Source organism: Danio rerio, chromosome 17 (genome assembly GCF_049306965.1).
Source record: "Danio rerio strain Tuebingen ecotype United States chromosome 17, GRCz12tu, whole genome shotgun sequence".
Classification (NCBI taxonomy): Eukaryota; Metazoa; Chordata; class Actinopteri; order Cypriniformes; family Danionidae; genus Danio; species Danio rerio.
Window position 1 is genome coordinate 6930232 of NC_133192.1, and position 25147 is coordinate 6955378.

Below are 25147 nucleotides of genomic sequence, written 5' to 3' on the forward strand. Positions count from 1 at the left end.
TTTGTAGAGGAGTATCTGCATAAAATACAACACAATGGAACTGATACAAATTAACAAGGGTTTTCTTTGGAATCTAACAGCATTGAGGCACAAAAACTCAATAATAATATATAAACCAACACTAATAGTGTGGAGAAAAGATGTCCAATGTAGGGCCCGTGGGCCAAAGCTGGCCCGGTGTAACCTTTGATTTGGCCCACCTCCCATATGAAAAAGAGTGAGAATGATGGAGAGGCGAATGCCTTCAAAAGAGATCGTCTTTTCTAATTCGACGTAACCTTGTTTGTTTTATTGCTGAGCTACAAAAAAGCATGTTTCAATTAAATGCTGTAAATGAATCAGATTTTTTAAATGTAAACAGAGGACAATGCAGAAGACATCTGTGAGCAAATCAAGGCAAAAACTACTGTAACTCCTTTCTGTTATACTGTTGTACTCAGCTGGTTTGAGTTCTCTTCGTTTATCAGGCTTTACTGTGCTCAAATTGCTTCATTTACTCAAATGGATTAAGTTCACAGCACTCATTAGGATTACTTTTTGAGCTTAAATGGTTTGTTGCAATCGGTTTTGTCAAATGGTTTGAGTTATCTTAACTTTTTGGGTTTTACAGTGTGGAGTCTTCATTGTATAAATAATTAAATACAATTAATATTGGTTTATACAGTTGAAGTCAGAATTATTAGCCCCCCTTTGATTATTATTTTAAAAAACATTTCCCAAATGATGTTTAACAGAGCAAGGACATTTTCACAGTATGTCTGATAATATTTTTTCTTCTGGAGAAAGTCTTATTTGTTTTATTTTGGCTAGAATAAAAGCAGTTTTTAACTTTTTTAAACACCATTTTAAGGGCAAAATTATTTACTTGTATTATAATATAATACTTGTATTGTATTATATATATTAGGGTAATAACGTGTCTAATTACCCTAACCTGCCTAGTTAACCTAATTAACCTAGTTAAGCTTTTAAATGTCACTTTAAGCTGTATAGAAGTGTCTTGAAAAATATCTAGTCAAATAATATTTGCTGTCATCATGACAAAGATAAAATAAATCAGTTATTAGAGATGAGTTATTAAAACTATTATGTTTAGAAATGTGTTGAAAAAATCTCTCCGTTAAACAGAAATTGGGGGAAAAAATAAACAAGCGGTCTAATAATTCAGGGGGGCTAATTATTCTGACTTCAATTGTATATCTCTGTAACTGCTTGAATAGGCTAATTTTACAAATAGGCTCATATTAAAAATCCTCAAATTTAACCATTTTTAAAATCCATTCAGCCAATCTACAGGTCTGAAGCATGAATCATTGAATTGAATTAGACCATTAGCATCTGGCTTTAAAATCTCACTTTAAAATTAACAAAGACTTTCAGTATTTTTTCAATTACAGTCACAAAATATGAATTAAGAGAGAAATGTGATTAAATACAGATTCAAATAATGAAAAACCACAGATTATAATCAAAATATTCCACAATATAAGATCAATATTTCTTACTTAATTCTCCCAAAGCTAAATCCTATGCTATCCATACTTAAATGCTAATGAATAGGACGAAGTGAGATCCTTGAAAAAAATAAATAAATCACTAAATCAGAGATTTAGAAATGATAAAAGTCTCTAAAGGCAAAGTTCAGCAATACAAAATACACTGAAAAAAGTGTTGCATGCAAAACTGTTGCAATTTATTTGTGTTGAATTTAAACAAATGAAGTTTAATAATGTTCAACTTAATTTGTTTGTTTAAATTCAACACAAATAAATTGTTTACAACCACTGAACGTAAAAAAATTAGTAAATCCAAGGAATCATCTCTGAATATTTTAAATAAATAAATCTTCTTGATTATACTTCACCTTGTCGTCTCCCTCATTATGTTACATCCCTGAGCCAGGTGTAACACACACAGTTCATTTGTGTTGAGAAATCATGAAGGAAGTTAGTTAACTTATTTGTTTTGACAATTTCAGTGGATCGAACATAAAACAATTGAGTTGCCGCAGAATTCTGTTGTTTCAACTCATTTGAATAAGTACACTGTAAAAAATTAAATGACGGAAAGTCCTGACAGCATATGTTTTCTGGTCATTGTATTGTATTAAACTAAGTTTATCATGTTGTAACTTAATTTTATAGGTTACACACGCTGTTTTAAGTCAGTTTAACATAATATAAGTTCAATGGACTCAAAAGGTTAATTTGTATCAGCTAAAAGATTTAAGGCAACCAGAATTTTTTTTACAGTGCAGGTTAAAAAAACAGCCAACGTATTTTTTATTTTTTTGTTGAGTGTGTGTCAATAGTCAATACCGGTTGCAACTATTATAACTATTCATGTCCCAAACTCTTTTTTTTTTTTTTGCAGTGTGATCTGATGTGGATGAGAGATGCAGAGGACGGCTCAAGGCTTTTTCGACGCTGATCCCCATTTCCACAATGAACCCTATCAGTTTCCTCATCCTCCAACATCATCTTTCGGCTCCATCGTGACTGCATCGAGTCCAGTCAAGAGAATTACTTTCTACAAGAGCGGCGACTCCCAGTTCAAAGGCGTCAAGATGGCCGTCCATAAACGCACCTTCAAATGCTTTGATGCCTTACTGGATGACCTTTCTCAAAAGGTTCCCCTGCCTTTCGGTGTACGTACCATCACAACGCCCAGAGGAACCCACAGCATTAAACATTTAGAGCAGTTCGAGGATGGAGGGTGTTATCTCTGCTCCGACCGCCGATATGTAAAACCAATCAACATGGAAGAAGTAGGAAAAAGGCAGGCGGTCTGGCACCACCATAGCCATCCAAATAACACCCGCCGAAAGCCGTCCCGACCTGATGAACCCCTATCAGGACACCAACACCACCATCATCGGCACCCCAAAAGGATTATTCTCGTGAAAAACAGTGACCCCGCTGTTCGCCGATCTATTATTCTGAGTCGACGAACCGCTCGCAGTCTTCGAGTCTTTACGGAGGAGATTTCAGAGCTCATGCAGTGTCACGTCAAGAGACTGTACACCCTGGAGGGGCGCAAGGTCAGGACTTTATTTCTTCAGCCAATCTTTAACAAACAGCTAGTGTTTTTAAGCCAACAATAGACTTCTGGTGAATTTGATAAGGTTTCTTTTACAGCATCGATGTTGTAATGTAATTAAAATACAATCAGTTAAATAGACTTCATTATTCATTTAGTTGTTCAAGTTTAAAACGAGATTTGAGACCTTGTAAACGTAAGTGCCATCAGTAGCTGCAGGCTAGCACAAAAACATCATTGAGAATACTGGAGTAAAAAAGACATGACGGTGTAAGAACGGGTTTAAACCACAGCGGTTCGAACTGTGGTTTTGCCGAATGACTAAAAAGTAATCAGCATGATGGTAAAAAAAACTGTACATTTCTAGTCAAACCATTCTTTTGCAATCTTACACCAAAAATGGAAACAAGGGCAAGATTAATAGCTATTAATGTGGGAGAGCGTTGCTTTTATGTGATTGTATTGCAGTATGGAACTGTTACGCCCCGTGTGGCTCGGAGGATGAAAAAGGGCTTAACATAATTATGACTACCCAATATTTTAAGAATTCCCCTGAGATGTTAACTGCTATGAATCAACACAGACAACAACGTGGCAAAAAAGTGGTTAGCTTTTACAATAAAGATAAAGAAATTAATATTTAAATCACCCAAAGTACATTTACAAATATGTATAATAAATGCAAAAAGTAAACAAACATACCTGATGGAGGGAAGGAGAATAAGCTGTGCCAAATCAAAGAAAATAACAAATTAAACACCCGCTAACGAATCCCTCCCCCACCTCTAAATAACTAAAGAGAAATATGTAAATAATAATAAAAAACATCTTCAGCGTCACACGCCCCTTACTCAACTGCACTGACGGGAACAAACATACATATGGTAGCACCCGCTTCTAACCTAATGGAATAACAAAAAAAATCTGCTACGTGTGTGTAAAATGTAAGTCACGTGACATACTTCCCTTTCACTTCCCTCTAGGTACTTTTAAATCACAAACTCTCTTTAAAGCGAACCAGAGCACAAGATAGGCACCAAAAGTTACACAAACAAACACAGCAGCAACATGGATCCCCCTCTCATCTCAGCTGAGTCATCACTGGAGCGTTTAAATAACACCCATCCTCTTCTGATTGGTCCACTCGGGAGAACTCACCCAATTGGAACACCTAGATTTTAGAAGTACAGGAGACAGCAAATAGAAACAGAAAGGGGAGGAGGGAACAACAGAGCACCACCCCCAGGCATGTAACAGGAACAAATAAATGTTGATGTTAAATCAAAAGTAATTCACAAATACTTGAAAATGAGATAATTTAATGACAATAACTCGCTATAGTTACAACTGAATTAATTACAAATAACTGTTTAAAATGATAAAACATGAAATGACAAAATTAAAGTTACCAGAGGTAGAAGGAGAGGCAATCCGGGGGAGACAAAGAGGCCTCAAAGAGGCAGAGAAGATAGACTCCAGAGGAGGAGAGGTGCAGAGCAGAGCGAAGAGAGGGCCAGGAAAAGAGACGGAGCAGAGTTTTACACCTATTTTGTATCTTTCTTGACCATGTGACTACACCCCAAATGCTGAGACATTCAAACTGACCAATCAACATGTGAACACATCATAAAACACCCAAAGTCCACACACCAGGCCCTGATCTTATCAGTATCTGCCTTTGGAGTCAGTATGGACTTTCTTTGATGAAAGACATGCTTTGTTATGTAAACAAATGCATTTGCATATGAATTTAGCCTCTTACAATGGGGGAAAAGTAATTTAATGGAGTGCATCCTGTCCGATCTGAGACCCACTCTATACTGTATATCAATCAGGCAGTGAAGATCCCTGATTTCAATAAGAAATCAAAAAGTTTGTAATGCTCAACAGATGACCGGAAGCACTTGGACTGAAAAATATAAGTCTGTGCTCATAGTGTCAGGGTTCTACGGAACCCCGGAAGGGACGTAGTGGGGGAGAAAAAAATGGGTGGTTGAAAAAAAAATAATGGGTGAAAGAAAAAAAATGGGTGGGAGGAAAATATATATTTCTAAGTTTTTTGCGTTCTCTCGCAAAGTTTTGCGTTCCCTCGCAAAGATGTTTTGCGTTATCTCGCAAAGATGTTTTGCGTTCCCTCGCAAAGATGTTTTGCGTTCCCTCGCAAAGATGTTTCTCCACAAACACTTCCTGTTCACTTCACTCACGTTAACCCTCCCGTTTTTGCTGAAATTCTCCCATATTTTACCATTCTATCCCACTTTCTTTACTGTGCGCTGATTGTCGCCTTTCACTTTGCAACCTCTGAACCAGTGAATGCATGTTTAAGCGCTGACTGACAGACGCGCTCCATACAATAAACTGATCCCAGATCAGCGTCTGTACGCGCCATTTAAAGGGACACTTCTGTTATCAAACAAGTGCGCAGCAAATGAATCTCATGTTTTGTTTAGTTTGATAACAGAGGTGTCTCTGTAAGAATGCACAGATCTATAATGAAAGCAGTCCATTACTTTAGAAACTGTTTGTGCTCATTTAAGAGAAAATAAGCTGTTTAAAATAAAACATGCAGGATGGAGATGTTTCATATTATTCAGTGTATTTGTCTGTTTAAACATACACCCGCTCCTCTGTAAATGGCGTGTACAGACGCTGATCTGGGATCAGTTTATTGCACGAAGCGCGTCTGTCAGTCAGCGCTTATACATGCATTCACTGGTTCATAGGTAGCATGCACAGTAATGTAAAGAAAGTGGGATAGAATGGTAAAATACGGGAGAATTTCGGCAAAAATGGGAGGGTTTACGTGAGTGCAGTGAACAGGAAGTGTTTGTGGAGAAATAGTTTTGCGAGAGAACGCAAAACATCTTTGCGAGATAACGCAAAACATCTTTGCAAGATAACGCAAAACATCTTTGCGAGATAACGCAAAACATCTTTGCAAGATAACGCAAAACATCTTTGCGAGATAACGCAAAACATCTTTGCAAGATAACGCAAAACATCTTTGCAAGATAACGCAAAACATCTTTGCGAGGGAACGCAAAACATCTTTGCGAGGGAACGCAAAACATCTTTGCGAGATAACGCAAAACATCTTTGCGAGGGAACGCAAAACTTTGCGAGAGAACGCAAAAAACTTAGAAATATATATTTTCCTCCCACCCATTTTTTTTCTTTCACCCATTATTTTTTTTTCAACCACCCATTTTTTTCTCCCCCACTACGTCCCTTCCGGGGTTCCGTAGGGTTCTGCCACTCTGGTCTTGTAAATTCTTGTTTTGGTGGCACAGCTCTGACACTACCCATGTCTGGTCCTGTTTCTGTCTCTGTGTGCGCGCGCCGTCGTGAGTGTACGCAGGGTGTACGCTCTGCGTCCCTCAGACGCGCGCGCTCTCGTACTAGTGTTTGTTCTGTCACAAGTGTGCCGCAAGCCTGCGTTTGAGTGAAGGTCTCGGCCGTTAGATCGCCCCCTGGGGGCTGGCTGCAGTACAAGTCATAAAGCCCGCCCTAATGAAGGAGACTTGAGCCCAAATAAAAAAAATTATTACACTTACAATAAAATGTCCCGAAAGATGGTTCTGGTCGATTAAGGCACTGGTTATTGTGCTGAAATAGGTGCAGATCTTCATTTTTGTAAACAGTTTGTTTTTAGCAGTAATTTAATGCTGGGCGTGTCATCGTGATTGACAGCTGTGATTGACAGTTTCTCAAAGCAGCGCGTCTGAGCTTCGGCAGGAGACTGAAGTGTTATTATTCGATTTCTGTGTTATTTTACCATGACAAAATGAGTTCAGCAGTAAACTACAGTTTTTGACATACATGATCTGGTGGAACACTGTTTATTCGCTAAGTTCAAGGCTTTTTTCGGGCTTTATTAGTTTGCTGATACACGCCTAACCACCCAGATAGCAAAACACAGTTCCGGCTAGATTCTCGCCTGCCGGAGACTTATGCCTTAGAGCTCAGAATGACTACCTCTGCTGGACCTACTCCGGATGCCTGGCATCACTACCCGATTCCAGCCCGAGTCAATCGAGCCAGATGTGGCGGCCGAGCGAGCCGGCGCTGCCACATGCGAGCCGGAATCAGCCCGCGACGCCGCGAGTAGGTTATGCGCTGCGGTCCGGAGCTGGCGCGATTGAATATATAAAACCCTCATATTTGTTAACGTTATTACATCCATTTGTGTTGATATGACAGCAAACGCATGCTGAGAAGTTCGGGGGGCGTAGTTGATTTTACATAAAGCGTTTGGTTGGAAGCTCGACTCCGCTCATTTTCGCGGCTCCTCCTCTGGCTCCATCAGACAGTCCTTCTGCGCATGTCAAGGCTCCAATTTCAGCAGTCTTTTGCGACAGTTTGTGCCCGTCAAGCAGGCGTTTTGCCCTCAAGGCGTTCAATGGGAAAAAGGGCTGTCGCGTCGTCCATATTTTTTACAGTCATTGTTCTGTCAGCATCGCGCTGCTTTATTCTCGGCGCCTCCGTCTAGTTGGTTTCAGTTTTGGTTGGCGCTGAGATGAAGCATGCGTTGCTTATGTGTGAGCGCACGGGAAGGTGTTTATCTATCGTGTGCTCGTGTCTTGCGTCTCTTGTTGAAGCACGTGGCTCGGCGTTTACATTGTGGTCACGTGCTTTTGTCGTGTGCTTTAGTGTTGTGTTTGTCTTGTCATGAACATGCGGTTAATGAGTGCTCTCATTGGCTGCATGTTCTGGTCCTGTTTTATGTGAGCGCATGGCTTGTGTTGTCTCTCTGTGTCATGCGCTCTCCTATCTATTGTCTAGTCCCACCCTCCTTGTTAACTCATCAGTTTGTCATGTTCACCTGTGTGTCAATTTACTTTTGCTTTATAATCCCCTCATGTTTTCAGTCCTGTGCCAGTTCGTCGTCGTTATTTCCTTGTCCTGTGCTATCCAGTCCTGTTTGTCCTGCCAGCCCATCCAAGTTTGTTTGAGTGTTTGTTTTATAGTTATGTTTTTCCCCCTCGGGGTGGTTTTTGTTTTATTTTTATTAATAAATACCATCTTATGTTGCATTTGTGTCCTCGCTCCCTCATCCTTCCTGAAACCCTGACACATACCTCATTAGCTGGGTCAAGTATTTTAGGATGAAGGTGTCAAGTCGGGACAGAACTGCAAGCTTTGGGGAATAAAATTAGCTAGCTTTTAGTCTATGTATAGTTCACCTAAAAACATTTACTTAACCCTCATGTTGTTCCTCACGCATATGATGTGTTTTCTGCTGTAAAGTACAAAAGGAGCAATTACGTACAGTGCATGTGGGAAGTATTGATAGCGCTTCACTTTTTCCACTTTTTTTTATGTTACAGCCTTATTCCAAGATGAATTAAATTTATTTATTTCCTCAAAACTCTACACACAATACCCCATACTGACAATGTGACAACACAGTTTTTGAAATTGTTGCAAATTTATTAAAAATAAATAAAACTGAAAAACCACACGTACATCAGTATTGACAGCCTTTGTCGAGAAGCTCTAAACTGAGCTCAGGTACATTCTGTTTCCACTGATCATTCTTGAGATGTTTCAGCAGCTTCATTGAGTTCACCTGTGGTCAATTCAGTTGATTGGACATGATTTGAAGAGGAATACACCTGTCTATAGAAGGTCCCAGGGTTGACAGTGCATGTCAAAGCACAAACCAAGCATGAAGACAAAGGAATTGTCTGTAGGCCTCCGAGACAGGATTGTCTCGAGGCACAAGGCTGGGGAAGGTTACAGATGGAGTGGAGTAGCTTCACAACAACTCGGTGAATGTCCTTGAGTGGCCCAGCCAGAGCCCAGACCTGAATCCTATTGAACATCTCTGGAGAGATCTGAAAATGGCTGTACACCGTCGCTTCCCATCAAACCCGATAGAGCTTGAGAGGTACTGCAAAGGGGAATGGGCAAACATTCCCAAAGACAGGTGTGCCAAGCTTGTGGTTGAGAATACTGATGTACAGGTTATTTTAATAAATTTGCAGCAATTTCAAAAATTCATTTTTCACTTTGTCATTATGGGTTTATTGTGTGTAGAATTTGAGGAAAAAAATAAATGTATTCCATTTTGAAATAAAGCTGTACCATAAAGAAATGTGGAAAAAAGTGAAGCGCTAAGATGTGTGTGGCTGTGTTTGTGTTCTGTAATGTCGTGTGTGTGTGTGTGTGCGTGCGTGTGTGTGTGTTTTGAGATGCTCTTTATGTCGTGTGTGTGTGTGTGTGTATCTGTGTGTGTGTTTTGAGATTCCCTTTATGTTGTGTGTATTTTTAGATGCTCTATTTTATGTGTGTGTGTGCGTGCGTGCGTGCATGTGTGTTTTGAGATGCTCTTCATGTTGTTTGTGTGTGTGTGTGTGTGTGTGTGTGTGTGTGTGTGTGTCTGTGTGTGTCTGTGTCTGTGTCTGTGTTTTGAGATTCCCTTTATGTTGTGTGTGTATTTTGAGATGCTCTATTTTATGTGTGTGTGTGTGTGTGTGTGCGTGTGTGTGTGTTTTGAGATGCTCTTCATGTCGTGTGTGTGTGTGTGTGTGTCTGTCTGTGTGTGTGTTTTGAGATTCCCTTTATGTTGTGTGTGTATTTTGAGATGCTCTTTATTTCATGTGTGTGTGTGTGTGTGTTTTGAGATGCTCTTCATGTCGTGTGTCTGTGTGTGTGTGTGTGTGTGCGCGTATGTGTGTTTTGTCATGTTCTGTGTGTGTGTGTGTGTGTGTGTATGTGTGTGTGTGTGCGTGCGTTTGGCGTGTCTGTGTGTGTGTGTTTTGAGATTCCCTTTATGTTGTGTGTGTATTTTGAGATGCTTTTTATTTCGTGTGTGTGTGTGTGGCTGTGTGTGTGTGTTTGTGGGTGTGTGTGTGTACAGTTGAAATCAGAAGAGGGAAGATTTATTAACACATTTCTAAATATCATAGTTTTAATAACTCATCTCTAATAACTGATTTATTTTATCTTTGTCATGATGACAGTAAATAATATTTGACTAGATATTTTTCAGGACACTTCTATACAGCTTAAAGTGACATTTAAAGGCGAAACTAGGTTAACAAAGGGGGGCTAATAATTCTGACTTTAACTGTATATATATATAGACCTTTCTCTTGGAAAGCAAAATTACCCATTATGCTTTGCGTTTATGCGCAAGGAGAATGCTAAGAACTTCCGGTCGGCAGCTGATGCGTATAAACAGTCACATTTGGACAGCTTTGAATTTATAGTTTTAATTCATTTTACATGCTTTAATCATCTTTGAACTAATACTGTTGTTGATCGGCACCACCTCCTAGACTGGTTATTTTTTTAAAAATGTGATTTAATAGGATGGAAAACAGCTGCTGTGAGGCATTTTCCCCTCGATGTCGGACGGAATCTTCTGCAGTTTAAATGAAGCCTCGTCATCGCTAAAGTCAACATTTTCTCTTTCTTTCAAATATAAAACCAACCTAAACAAATGCAAATCACCAAAATGTTTGACACACACACATTGCCTGTACTGACACACTGATTTAAAAAATAAAAATAAAGTGACGTTTTGAAATGAAAGAAAAACACACATTGTCGTAAATTTTACACACGAAATGAAACATTAACGGCTCACGATTAGAACCAACAGCAAATCAGCCAGCAGAGGATCAGTGACTTTTTTTTTTTTGGTCATTTTTGTAAATTGCATGACTTACATACCTCTTAAGTTTCATGCCAGTACTCTGGTTTGCTCTATGATGCAGTGAAGTATTGTGTGTGTGTGTGTGTGTGTGTGTGTGTGTGTGTATGTTGAAGAGCCGCTGAGCTAACAGCTGACAGGCCAGGGAAACACATACACACACACTGTATTTCTGTCGCCAGACACAAGAACTAAGAGAACGTTTTTCTCTCGCGCTTGAACCACATTTGAGATTATAACAGCTTTAACACACACCTTTTAAAGTTGTGTGTCACCAAAACACTTCGTAATCCACTCAAAACGCTATTGAAACCCATTTTCAGAGCACAAATTACCTATTGTTAATACTGTAAACGGAAGTTCTAAACATTCTACCGGAAGGCGCTGGTCGATATGGCGCCCTCCATGCAGCAGCCAGGAATAAGGTCTATAACATATTTGTCACATAACCAGCAATCTGTTCCTTAAAGATCGCTGGCATACTACACATCATTCATGAACTACATATCCCAGCATGCCTTTGCACAAACCAGTCACCATTAATCACACACAGCTGAATATCGTCATCATCAATTGTTTGGACTATTTATACACATTGCACACACCAGTCAAGGCGGAATCTTTGTTTGTCAGTACCTGTATGGTTTCTGTGAGTGTCGTTCTGTTTAGTTTTTCTAGTTATGTTTTGATGATTGTTTCGTAACGTTTTGTACTTTGATCATCGCTTTGTTTTTGCATTTTTCGATGCCCTTCATGATACCTGAGTTCTTGTTTTTTGACCTCATTTGATTTTGCCTGCACGAATAATAGTGTTGGGCAAAGCGAGGCTTCGTGAAACACTGAAACTATCGAAGCAAACGTGTGGAAGCTTCGAAACGTTTCAAAACACCACTCCACGGTGACACCTAGTGGTCATTTTTTTTGTATTTCACTGAAACAGCTTAAGCAAAGAACAGTTGAGCAAATTGAGGTATGAAACCCCACTTTGTAGCTTTGATTCAGCAAATGGTTTAGTCGAGCGGACAATGGGTTCGAATCCAGACTGACACAGTTATTTTGAAATGCTTTAATACCAGTTGGTAATGCTTTGGTATTGTATCGTTTTGTTTCAACATTGCTCTGACATACGAATAAACACTTTGTAAATAAATTTGTATTGTTTTATTCATAAAACAGAGTTGTTGCTAGATCAGATACATTTGTGGCCAGAAGTTAACAATAATTGTTTATATTATTAATTAAATTTCCCATTGTATTTTATTAACGTCTATCCAAAACCTAAACCCATCACAGTACTGTAAAAATATGAATTATTGTTTTACGGTGTTACAAAAAGGATGCTAAATTGATGGCATATCTGCAGCTGTATCCTATCTAGGCTACACCATAAAACAGTAACATGATTAAAATTCATAAAATCATGATTTTGAAGTATTTGGACTAGTCGGGATTCGAACCCAAAATAAATTTTAAGCTCAGTATCAATGAGTACACGCACGGTCCACTAGGCCATACGAATAAAAGTCAAGAAGATGATCATGCCAGTCAAATGCAGATTCTCCGGGTCTTGAAACGCCTCTGAAATGATCAATGCTTTGAATCGATTTAGTCACGTGACCAAGTGTTTCGAAACACTTCAGTCACGTGACCTGGGTATTTCGGATCATGCTTCGGTGCAGTGTTTCGAAACACTTGCGCTTCGGGATCTCGACACTGTGTCGGAAAGTCAGTTTCACGTCAGCCATCCCTAACGAATAATCTTTTTCATTAAAAATTGCATTTGGATCCAACCTCTTGTCTTCGCTCCCTTGACATTCGGTGACACATATTACTAATTATTGGCTGGCTCAGACTGTTTCTTTAAGGGGCATTCTACCAGAAACGTACATTAACTCTCCCTGAAATAAATACATTGAATAAAAAGTATTTCATTCCAAAAAAGTGTCTAAAATGCACTGATGGTTGATTTCTGAGAGTTGTTATATAAAAGAATGTTTTTAATTTGGTTCTCAGGTTTTCGTTTTTATTGAAAATAACACTACAAATGTACAAACCCTGCCCTTGTCCTTGTCCTCAGTCCAATTGAACCTATACAGCTTGAGTAGTTTTGTAATGCTGCAAACTATTATTTAGGAAAAAATACTTCAGAAACAGCAAGTTTAGGTTGTTATCATTCACATCAATAGATCAAAAACATGAAATTATAAATAAACTCTACAAATAAATACTACAAATACATTTACAATCGTCCCTGTCTGTCAGTCTCATCTGCATTAAATTGAACCTAAAATGTGTGCAATACACAAAGCGACATTATTTGATGGAGAAGCTGACAGTGATCAAGGATGTGTTCTGTCATTGAATTGCACGATTTTATGCTTGTTTTTGTATAATTTTTTTGAGGACGACAAGCTAAAGGTCAAGAGGTCACATTTTTTATAAGTGATAATGTACGTTTCTGGTAGAATGTTCCTTAAATACTATGTGAAATCAGTATTTCGTTGTTTTTTGTGTGTGATTTACATATTTACATATAATAACATTAACGACATATAGAGTTTTGATTGCTTAAAATCAGTCATTAATAAGGATATTCATTTCAGTCAGGTGCTAATGTAAGGAGTGTTGTGTTTAATAAGTTAGAAAGTAACTAGTTATCTAACTAAATTTCTTATCTGCTGAAAAAGTCAAGTAAGGTATTGCTTTTAACTTTTAGGTAAATACGGTTATTTAATTAATTACTTATACTTGCCTCAAATACTGTAAATAAATTCAACAGTTTTGTATAAATCGATTCCGATAAGCAGTGTACTTCTATTTATCATTTGCAGAATAATCCTATTTTTCAACTTAATTGGGTTAAAATTATCAAAATGATTGGAAAGATTAAGACGTTTTTATAACATTGCATATTTTGAGATAGATATTGTTTCATTTTTCTGAAGTTTTACGTTTTAAAGTTAAGCTAAAATGCACTGTTTGACTGAGATTTAAAGAATTAACATAAAAAATGTGTTTTTACTGTCTATGCATTGAGATTTATAAGAAATTCGTAGAGCATTACGTCATGGAATTAGATTGCTTATTGAGTAATTAAATAACTTTTCAGACAAACTATTCAGATTTGTAATTGCATACTTATTTGAAGCAACTTAACCGAAACTGGATAATAGAAAGTAGCTGTTTATGTAGACCAGTGGTCACCAAACTTGTTCCTGGAGGGCCGGTGTCCGGCAGATTTTTGCTCCAACCCTAATCAAACACACCTGAACAAGCTAATCAAGGTCTAACTAGGTATACTTGAAACATCCAGGCAGGTGGGTTGAGGCAAGATGGAGCTAAACTCTGCAGGGACACCGGCCCTCCAGGACCAGGATTGGTGACCCCTGATGTAGACAGTAAGCATGAGTGTATCTGACTCATTGTTTGTTTGTTTTTTTGCCTTGTTTATTCACCCCTGTCCTTAGATCGACAGTATTCAGAGTCTGATGCAGTGTCCCAGTGTGCTGGTCTGTGTGGGTCGAGAACCATTCAGGCCGTTGCTCGTTGAAAGCTTGAAGAAACTCTCAGATGAAAAGCTTCCTGGAGTGGGCACGAGGTCACACTCCAGCGTCTGCAGTGAAGGCCATGAAAGCAAAAAGAATGGTAAATATTTTCTCTCACTGTGCGCACAGTTCAAGTTAATTACCGTTTACCTTCATTTGTTTTAGGTGAGTCATTATAGTGATTAACAACCTATCCTCCCACATGTCCCTAATAATAGACTGAAGATAAAACAAACACCAGCTTAAATGTTGTGAATGCCTAGTCTTAATGCATATGCATTATCAACCCAGCGGGCACCTTGATGACAAAATGACATCAAATAAACGCCAAAAACACGTTAAAAATGCGAATTGATTTGATGTTAAAACCTTGATGTCTATTTGACATCCACACATTGATCATACCTGTCAACATTGGGATGTGAATATAAGGGATACGCCCACCATAATAAGGGAGAATCCCCCTAAAAAATCCCCCAAATTACTAAATATGCTCATTTGGAGCCGTTTCATTGTAAATAAACAGTTAAACGGGCAGTAAAATGTTTTAATATCATTATTTACTAACGAAAAAATAAATAGTATACATTAGCAAGAAAAAAATTAGCAAACAGTTCAGCTTATAATATTATCAGCTATATTAAAGAAATAGAATCAAGTTATCACATCTCATTAATCTTTTCTTCACTGTATAACTCGCACATTCTGAATAAAGAGCAACGAATGAATCTTATTTATTTGGATTTTATGTTTGATTACATTAAATAACAGAGATGTCACTTTAAATATGCACACATCTAACGTTATAATGAAAGCATGTGCTTGCTTTCCTAACTTTTTATGCTCATTTAAGACAAAATCAGTTGTGTTTGAAAAAAAAAACCCTACCAAGATCTACATCCTTAAGGCTCCTACACACCGGGACATTTTTCGTTTGCGTTTATCGTCAGCGTTTTACGAGACATTTTTCCGTATTCAAACCCAATCGCTGTTCACTGGCGTCGAGCTGAAGAGTATGCAAAATAACTCCTTGACGTTAGATGGCGCTACACAACTTTAAGCTTCTGACACCCGCTTATAACACAGAAGAAGAGGAGGAGAGGAAGTTCACACGCTTGTTATTAAAGTTACTGGTTGACTTGGAACAAGCATAGATGGTTCAAGCAGCAGCTCCAGCTCTAGCGATGAAGAAATGATTATTGTTCACAAGAGCAATAAGCAACGTTCACATCGCCTCTGGGCATCTTCTTCAATGTGCGCTCGCATTGACAGTTTTGCGCTTGAGCGCCTCCAAGTACTGTTTACTGTAACTTCAGCAGCTCCGTGCACGTGAACAAAAGTGCCGATCTGATTGGTGGAGAAGGTTTTGACGCGGCGCATCAAAACAAAAACAAAAACCAGCATGAGGCGTTTTTTTTTTTTAAATGACGCTTTTGCGCCTGCCGTTTTGCGTGTTGGTGTGCACGATCACATTGTCACCCTTTATTTAGTCTCGAGGCGTTAAACGTCAACGGAAAACAGGAGCAAAAAACGTCTCGGTGTGCACAGGCCTTTAGATATTATTATTATTATTATTATATGTATATGTCTGTTCAAACAAGCACCCAAAACCCAGACTTTCGCTCCACTTCAAATCGCGTGTACAGAAACGGAAACATCGTCTATCTATCACTATGGAGTGCATCAGCTGACAGTCACGCACCACTGTATAACTGTTTTGAGGATTGTATAGAAGGGGTGACGGCACCTGTAATAAAAGGGAATAAGGCAATCCCACCGTTTTTATATATATTTCAATGTGTTTTCATGCCTAAACCAAACAAAAGCACAGAACAGACTCACATTTAAAAGCAAGGGGCAGCCCCTGGTGGTTTGGCGGTATGGGTTGCGTATAGGGAGGATCGGTTCTTTAAAGTTTATTGGCACCCTTCAGAGAAAGACTGAAAATACGGGAGAAATACTGGAAAACACCTTTACATGTTGATAGCGGGATAGAACTGCAAAATACGGGAGAATCCCCGGAAAAACAGGAGGGTTGACAGGTTGACAGGTATGAAATGAATGTCCTGTTGACCACCAAAATAATGAGAATAAAAAGCACTAAAATAGAAGAACGGTTTTATTCATCTAATAGCTTCAACTCTAAATTTCACGAACTATAACTAATGCAAATCCATTTATTTCAGTTGAATATTGGCATTAAAAAAACACATCAAAATCGGAATTGGGACAGTCCATTATTTTTTTGTTTTTCTGACACCAGTGTTACTAGCTGACAGCCGGCAGCTAGCTCTCTGCAACTCTCACATGGCCGCCCACTGAAGCTAAGCAGGGCTGTGCCCGGTCAGTACCTGGATGGGAGACCACATGGGAAAGTTAGGTTGCTGCTGGAAATGTGGTTAGTAAGACCAGCAGGGGGCGCTCAACCTGCCATCTGTGTGGGTCCTAACACCTCCAGTATATCGATTGGGACTTTATATTCTATAGCAGGGGTTCCCAAACTTAACAAAACCCCCAAAATAATAATTCCATTGACTCGCAACCCCCACCTTTCTGGGTGGTGGTTATAAATATACAAATGTTGCACACACAACAATATGCCTATATATATGAGCACAAGAATATAGAAAAAAAATCCTAAAATATTTTTTTAAAGTCTATAAATATATTTTTATAGTCATTTATTAATTTATTTAAATAAAATATCAACCTTCCCTGTGGGCACATTGTTTAAAGCACAAGTCTATTCTTGTATTTTTATCTTCTGTGGATTATAGATAAAATATGGTAATTTTAATAGTTTAATAAAATTTATTTGACTTTTGAATACCACCAAGCGACCCCCTGTCATTGTCCCGTGACCCCCCCCATGGGGTCCCGACCCCCATTTGGGAACCACTGCTCTATAGCACCGTCTTTCGGATGAGACGTTAAACCGAGGTTTTGACTCTCTGTGGTCGGTAAAACTCCCAGAATAACCTTCGAAAAAGAGTAGGGGTTTAACCCCAACATCCTGGCCAAATTTGCTCACTGTCCTCTGTCCATGATGACCTCCTAAACATTCTAACCATTGATGAGGAGACCCCCCCCCCAAAGATGTGTAAAGAGCTTTGAGTGTCCAATGTAAGGAATTATTATTATTACATGCTAATTTGGTGTCAATTGACATCAAAAACGAGTCAGAAATGTAAATCGATTTGATATCATGTTGACATTGAAGTGCCCCCTGGGAAGCCTGTTTCAAATTTGTAGTTTTATTTGCATGTTGAACATATGTCGTTTTATTTCTTTAACAGTCAACTTTGGGCTGGAGACCAAGAAAAGCATTATCCATCCAAGATCCGACTCCAGTAATCGATCTACAAGATTCTCTCTTTCTTCAGAAAAGTCCTACCAGAATGGATTATGCACGACACCAGGACAGTCTGGTTGCGTCAGCACCTGTCCTTATGTTAAAGAAGTCGTCATGAACGATGACATCGAGAAGAGAGTGCTTGTTAACAAAGACGGCAGCCTTTCTGTGGAGATGAAAGTTCGCTTTCGGCTTTTCAATGATGAGACCCTCCAATGGTCCACCGAGATCAAGAAATCATCAATGAAAGTGAACGAATCTGTAAAAGACACTGAATATCTTCAAGCTAAAGCCGAGTATTCAGACCCAGACTCTGTTTGTGCATCTGAGGCTGAGGAAGCTTTCGCAACGAAGAAGCATCTTGAGGAAACACTTTGTCAGAACTGTTGCAACCATTGCCAAGAATATGACATTTGGAAAAACCCAATGCATAAAGAGCAGGGTGCCAGCAAGTCCCCCAGTTCCAGTGGATCATCTCAGAAAATTACATGCAAAAAGTCATCTGTGGATAGCACACGCACAATTTCCCGCTCCAGCGGGGAGTACGTGGAGCATGTGGTTGAGAAGGCCTCATGCTTTCAGGAGACGATGGAGGAAGGGGACACTAGAGTGGAATACTGTTCAACAAGTCATTGCTGCAGCCGAAGTGAAGTATCCTCAGCTGGCGTCACGTCAAAGAGCAAGAAATCATACGAGGACGGCTGCGGGAGTCAAGCTAAAAATAAATGCTCTCATACGGACATCACAGAAGCAGAAATCTCTCCAACGCCACATTGTGAGCTAATTAAGATCACGGGAGAGCGTCCGATTTCTGCGGTCAGCAACTCCTCCAAAGTGCTTGAGTCTTTGAAGGAAGATCAGGATGATGATTATGATGACCTTCCACCGAGTGTCTCCAGAGCTTCAAACTGGTCTCAAAGTTGCCACCCGGAGAGTGATTATCAACCAAAATGTGCTCGTTGTCGTGGTCTCCAAAGTTCACCGCAATCTTATTTGTCTCCCAGACCTCCAAGTAAAGAATCGAGCACTGCAATTCATTCACTGAAGGTTAAAAAGCATAAAACTAGTTTTGCAGCTCCAGTTGATGGAGAATGCATGAGCACGACATCTCCAGTTTCAAAAGTGTCCCCTATGTGCAATGCATGTCAGTGTGGAGCCATAAGTTCGGTGGCATCTGGTCAGGAGCAGTTGTTTGAGAAAGGAGCTTGTCGTATCATTTCCAGACAAAGCCAAGCATCTTGTACGTCTAGAGGCCAAGCAAACACCCCTAGATCCAATGCATCAGATGCTCTTGAGAAATGTGATGATGCTGGAAAAACAAGTGTCACATCAGGTGTCCCAAAAAGATCTGGTCAGTCTGGTGGATGTTCATGCTGTGGTAAGAGTAAAGGATTCAATGGGAATGTAGAAGAAGATGAACCAGAGAAAGCCGATTCCATATTGTCAAAAAAATCTGTTGCATGCACTTCAAATGTGCTTGAAATCTCTGACCCTGTTAATAATGCATCAGACGGGGAAGCCACACGGGAACGCTCTCGGTCTAAAATTTCAAATGCATCTTCTACTTCAAAAATCTCAAAGAAATCCAACTGCTCTGCTCATGAAAGGTGTTCTGCTGGGAGATCATTAAAATCTGAACGTAATGAAGGAGAGAGTGTCAAAGAAAGAACCAAAAGTGCCATGTCAGCAAAGTCAGACTGCATTATTTCACAGAGAGACCCCACGCCAGCCTTGGTCCTGACAGAAACGGATAATGCTGAAGAAGAAAGCCAAGAAAGAGCTGTCAGCCCAATGTCTGCCCATTCAAATCTCTCAGCTGCATCGAAGACATCCTACAAATCAATATCTGGACATTCAGAGAAAGCTAAAACACCTAGAATGTGTAGTCCAAACGATGTAGAGGAAGTGCCATTGAAGTTGATTAATTCTCAGGGTGATGAACCAGAAAGTGCTGCAAGTCCAAATCCGACCTTGTCAGATAATCATAATGAGCAAGACACAGAGCTTCCTCATGAAGTGAGATCAGCTAGTGCCATGTCTAATAAGTCAAACCAATCTTCACAGCATCCATCAAAAGACTCAAAGAGGTCTGTCAAATCTTGTGAGTTACAAGGCAAAAGTCCCGATGTTCTGTGTGAGTTGAAAACTGAGGAAAGGCAATGCCGTCCACTGTCAAACTGCTCAAAAACATCAGTAAAGTCGAATGAATCTTCAAAACATTCCCAAGCAGAGGCTAAATCCCAGGAAAGAGTTCCCAGCGCAATGTCTGCTAAAACAAATGCTTCTAAAAGATCTTGTAGGTCCTGCAGAGCAAACCACAACATTCCAGAAACCACAGTTACCTCAGTATTAAATGATGCAACACCCGATGAATGTGCAACTCCAACAAACAAGTCAAAAAGAGCCACCAGCCCGATGTCTCAGACCTCAGAAAAGTCTAATGCTTGTTCTGAAAGATCCATCAAATCTGAGACACAGAAAACAACACTGAATGCCTTAACTGTGACCTCACCATTGCCTAGGAAAAAGCAGTCTCCTTCTCCTAGGTCAACCCACAATAGTAAAAGCAAGAAGACTGATAGCAGAGCAGCAAGTGGCATGTCAGAAAACTCGAATGTGTCCCGAAGATCTGGCAAATGTAATTGTCTTGGCTCCTCAAATGGTGATTTGAAAGAGAAATTAAAGGAAGATGCCAAAGATGTATCTGGTTTTCCTGACAAGATCCCTTCGGATTCAACTCTTATAAATAATATTAAATCCTCAGATAATCAGTTTGATGAGCCTGTAAGCCCTACATCCACAGCTTCGGTCTCTCTTGGGTTAGGAGAGGATCAGAAAGGTGATGACTTTGATGACCTATCAACAAGTGGCATGTCAGAGGATGGTGGGAATAGGTTGCATGAAGTAAATGGAGTCGATGCAGAGGAAAGGCCTAAGACAGAAGCGTCTGTGAACTCCCATCATAAGTCTCCCGTTCAAGCCCTCTTGCCTGTCTCAGCTGAAAGCGTCATGTCAGCAGAATTGAAGAAGAGCAAGTCGGGGAGCCAGTTAAATGAAAACAATATCAGAGTGCCCTCCACTTTGTCACTGTCATCTTCACGAAGTAAGTCACCCTCGAGACTTTCTCCAGGAAGTGCTAAAAATACAGCTATGAAAGAGAGAGACTGCAAAGCTGTCAACAACACCAACCATGCAGAAAGGAGTGAAGCGTCTTCAAAACATGAGCAAAGCGAAAGAGCTGCTGGAAAAGTCACACCAGCAAGTGAGTTTTTAGACTCTTCAAAAGCCTCTGAATGTTCAGTGAAGTCCAAAAATGGGCAAAGTATTAGAGAGACTGATAAAAGATCCAAACATTCTTCCCATTGTTTGGAAATGAACGGACTAGATATCAATTCTAACAGAGACCTTGATGATGGTATGGTTAAATCTCTTAAAGCATCCACATCAGACAAAAGATCTGTGAAAAATGATGCATCCAGGCCAAATTCAGCAGGGAAGTCTGACATTTCCCAAAGTCTACCACTGGAGATGCCAAACAAGAAAAAAGCATCAGTCAAGCATCCTGATTCCTCAAGCGAAAGTGTTTTATCTCGAGCACTCTCAGCTGCAGATCTGTTGAGAGAGATCGTTGGCAGTGCGAGACCAGTCAGTAGAGGATCAAAGTCTGTTGCCTCCAGCAAAAATGTCGACAAGGTTGAAAATAAAAGCCAAAAAAGCAGCAGAAGCAAACCCAGCCACTCTTCAGAGCACAACACTAAGGAATTGATGCCATCATGTTTGCCAAATGCTTCCCCTACAGAAGTCGTGAACGACTGGCTTAGAAACATTCCCATTGGTGGCTATGTTTATGAAATGGACGTTGAACATACTGAACGTGAAGCTGGTGAGAACGCCTCCCAAAGGGACAAAAGTGAGGCACCAGAAAGCATAATGGAGGTTGAGGAACCTAATGAGAATCCCACAGGAGAGAATCATGTTCAGCAGGAGACCAATGATGTTGAGATACAAGCATGCGATGAAAAAGCACAACTGGAAATGTGTGAAATGGATCACAATCCTAAAACATTAGCCAACCAAGACAGTTTACAAAAGCAGTGTGATTCTTCAGTTCAGGTCATGAAGGTTTTACTCGGTCCAAAACTAGACCGATCCAGTAGTTTACCTGAAGTTTCCCCAGTGTATGGCAGAAAATTAAGCCAGTCTGCTCAAGGGCTTTTGGACTGCCTAGCAAACTTAAGATTGATTGATTCAGACTCTAAAGATGAAAAGCATCGTAAATACAATGAAGTTATGATGATCCTACAGTCGCTCTGGCTCCAAAAGCCCATCGAGGATGAACATATAAAACAAAATGCAAAGGTAAACCAATCTGAGGATGAGTTTAACCTGCGGTATTCATCAGGCGTTGATGTAAATAGTGGTTCCACCAGCTCATTTAAAGGTGAAAAAATAGAGACCTCACAGGGCACAATACCACCAATTGAAAAGCAAGAGATTTCAAGGAATGATAAAGATGATGAAGAAGATGAGGTTAAGTTTACAGAATGTTTAGATTCATCCAAAATCATCCCAGATCCGGTAACTCCAGACATCGCAGAACGAACACAGGGAAGTCCAGTAAACACACGACAGGATGATGACCAGGAAAATGATGTAACTCAAGAAGATGTTTCAAGTTCCGAGAATAAGAATGAATCCGATCAAACGCCACAAACGACTTCTTACAAGAGCTCTGGGAATGAGAGTTACACGATGAAATCTCCAGAAAACACAAGCTCAGGAACTCCGCCGTCTGTTCAGAAAGCTACGCTCACTAAAAGAGTTTCACAAGACCCAGATCCTGTTTGGGTCCTGAGCTTGTTAAAAAAGCTAGAAAAGCAGTTCATGCTGCATTACACCGACGCCATGGCGGAGTTTAAAGTGAGGTGGGATTTAGATGACAATGAGATGCTTAATACAATGATAAGCGAACTGAAAGAGGAAGTACACAAACGTATTCAATCAAGTATTAACCGAGAGCTGCAAAAAATCCAAAGCCGCACTGGCAGAGGTCCGAGACCTCCAGGAAATGCACTTTCGAGAGAGTCTACTGCTCAAACCGAGCAACGACGCAAGCGTCTTCGGGTCATGCGCAATAAGTCCATCTTGACAAGGAGTGATGAAGATTACACTGCATCAGGAACTGAAAACAGCGATCAGCGCAGTGATGATGAATACTGCCCATGCGATGCATGCATAAAAAAGAAATTGGCATCCAGAGCAGCCCAGCGAGCTCAAGCTTTGAGTTTTGCTCCAGTTATAATGGAGTTTGATCTGCGGAAAATTTTGCAAATGAAAAAGGACCCTGTCGAACCCTCGCAATCAAAGCCTGAAGAACAATGCACGGCTTGCCAAGTTGAAAATAACTTGGAAGTTGTTCATGAAGAGGTAGAGGAGGTCAATGATGATACTAGAGGACGTGATGTTAAAATGGCAGATCAAGAAGAGACAGATGATGCTGACAATGCAATCGACGCAACTTTAGACTCTGAGAAAAAAGATCAGAACGACGAGGAAGCAAATGATAAGTCTGACGATGTAGATGATGGTCAAAATGAGAAAGAAGCTGAGCCCGCAAAAGAAGAAATGGGTGTGAATGATACGGGAGATGACGAAAATGAGGAAGAAGGCAACTTAGTTGAAGAAGACATGGAAAAAGAAGCATGTACAGAACATGCACCAAATATTGAAAATAGTGATTCGACTGCACAGAAAATGACAGAAAGTGCTGAGGAAACCGAAGCAGTTGACAAACAGACTACAGAAGACCAATCTACAGAAGAAGTAGAAGAGTCAAATAAAGATGATACACCTGAAACCACTAAAGGTGAAACACCAACCATTGAGAAGAACGCAGATGGGACGTCAGACACAGGACAAGATGATGAAACCGGCAAGATGCCAAAGGTAAAGATCGAGATGGAGGTCAGAGAAAGTGTAGAACATGAAGACAAATCTAGCTCCGTTGAGGAACAGAATGAAACCGATGACGCACTAGCAAAACAGGCGACGAAAACGTCAACAGAATCTCAACAAGGATCTATGGAGAACTGCACAGCGCAAGCTAAACTGAAAGATCTTCAGAGTTTCATGGAAAGTCTTGAAAGTCATGGAGACAGTGTGGTGATTACTAAACAACCACCATACAAAGAGCCACACGAAGCAGCAAACCAAAAGGACATGTGCAACGGCTTGACTGAGTGGCAAGTGTCTCCTAAAATGAACATCCGGGCCAATAAACAAAAGAATCAGAAGAATGGACACTAACGTTACGGAAGAGTTTTAATATTTTTCGCATAAAGCACTTTATTTTGATGGCTGAGTTCAGACATTTAAAGAACTAAGAGAAACTTTTAAGAGATTTCAAAACTGTATATTTTACAATTCTGTAGTCGAGTTATTGCTTTAACTGAGGTTAAAAAGACTTTTATGAATTCATGTACACAGGAAGAAAAAAAAGCATACATTCCAGGTCTCAGAGTCACAAAATTATAAACGTTTTACAGATAAACACCAAAACTCAGGGTGCTGAACATTGTTATTATTTAAATGCATTGTGATTATAATAACCTCGAACAAGGTTAGCATTGCATTACATTGAGCTGAAATGCTAAATGACACGATTATAACTCAGAATGTGTATTTGCAGTTGTGTTAGATTATGGGGTGTTATTCCAATTTATATAAGTCATTCAGTGCTGACTGTATATTTGAAAGCTTTCTAAAGGCACTTAAAGCATCTTTGACCAAGGTTGGTTGTATGTTGCTATTGTATCGTAATATTAATAAATGCTCATCTCTGAGAATCTCACTTTTTTGGTTTGATGTTGACAGAATTAGCTTGTTTATATTGTTAAATAACAGCTAAATAGTTATATTTATCTTGTTTTTATTCCCAATGTTGGGTCAAATATGGACCAATTAAAATTAAATGACACTTTTTAAGCCAATGGATAGGTTTGACCTTTACCAGGGACCACCAAACTTGTTTCTGGAGTGCCGGTGTCCTGCAGATTTTAGCTCCAACCCTAATCAAACACACCTAAACAAGTTAATCAAGGTCTTAAGCTGCGGTCACATTCTGTCGTGTGGTGTTGCGAAAAGGGGCGGGATTAAACAAGCTGATTAGACATTTAAAAAAGTGAGCCATTGCTCCATGTTTTGAATTTCTGTCAAGAGAGGTCATGTTTTGACCCTCGATTGGTCTCATGCAGTAAAGTGATGCGATTTCGCAGGTCAGAGATCCCCAAGCTTTAACTTTGCACCGCAGCAACCTGCGAAACTTGACCTTGTGTTTCCGTTCTGACGCATTCGCATGCAAATGAATGGAAGTCTATGGGAGGAAAGCCCAGTGTGACCACAGCTTTAGATATACTTGAAACCATCAGGAGGGTGTGTTGAGGCAATTTGGAGCTAAAAGAACGAGACTGGTGACCACTGACCTATACCTTCCAACATTTGTCTTTGACATTTGTTCAAATCCTGAATCTTAAAACCTGTGTAGACATCAAC

General features: G+C 39.8%; 1 protein-coding gene across 3 annotated transcripts in view; it reads left to right on the forward strand.

Moving 5' to 3' along the window:
- Nucleotides 1-24441, forward strand: part of rp1l1a (rp1 like 1a) — a 53960-nt gene extending 29519 nt beyond the window's left edge. For all 3 annotated transcript variants that reach the window (XM_005169809.5, XM_009292786.5, XM_005169808.6), the window contains exons 2-4: nucleotides 2374-3040; nucleotides 14167-14344; nucleotides 17541-24441. In XM_005169809.5, the coding sequence (XP_005169866.1) occupies nucleotides 2396-3040; nucleotides 14167-14344; nucleotides 17541-23902 (7185 nt within the window). In that variant the 5' untranslated portion in view covers nucleotides 2374-2395 and the 3' untranslated portion in view covers nucleotides 23903-24441. The remainder of the gene's footprint in view (nucleotides 1-2373; nucleotides 3041-14166; nucleotides 14345-17540) is intronic.
- Nucleotides 24442-25147: the final 706 nt, after the last annotated feature.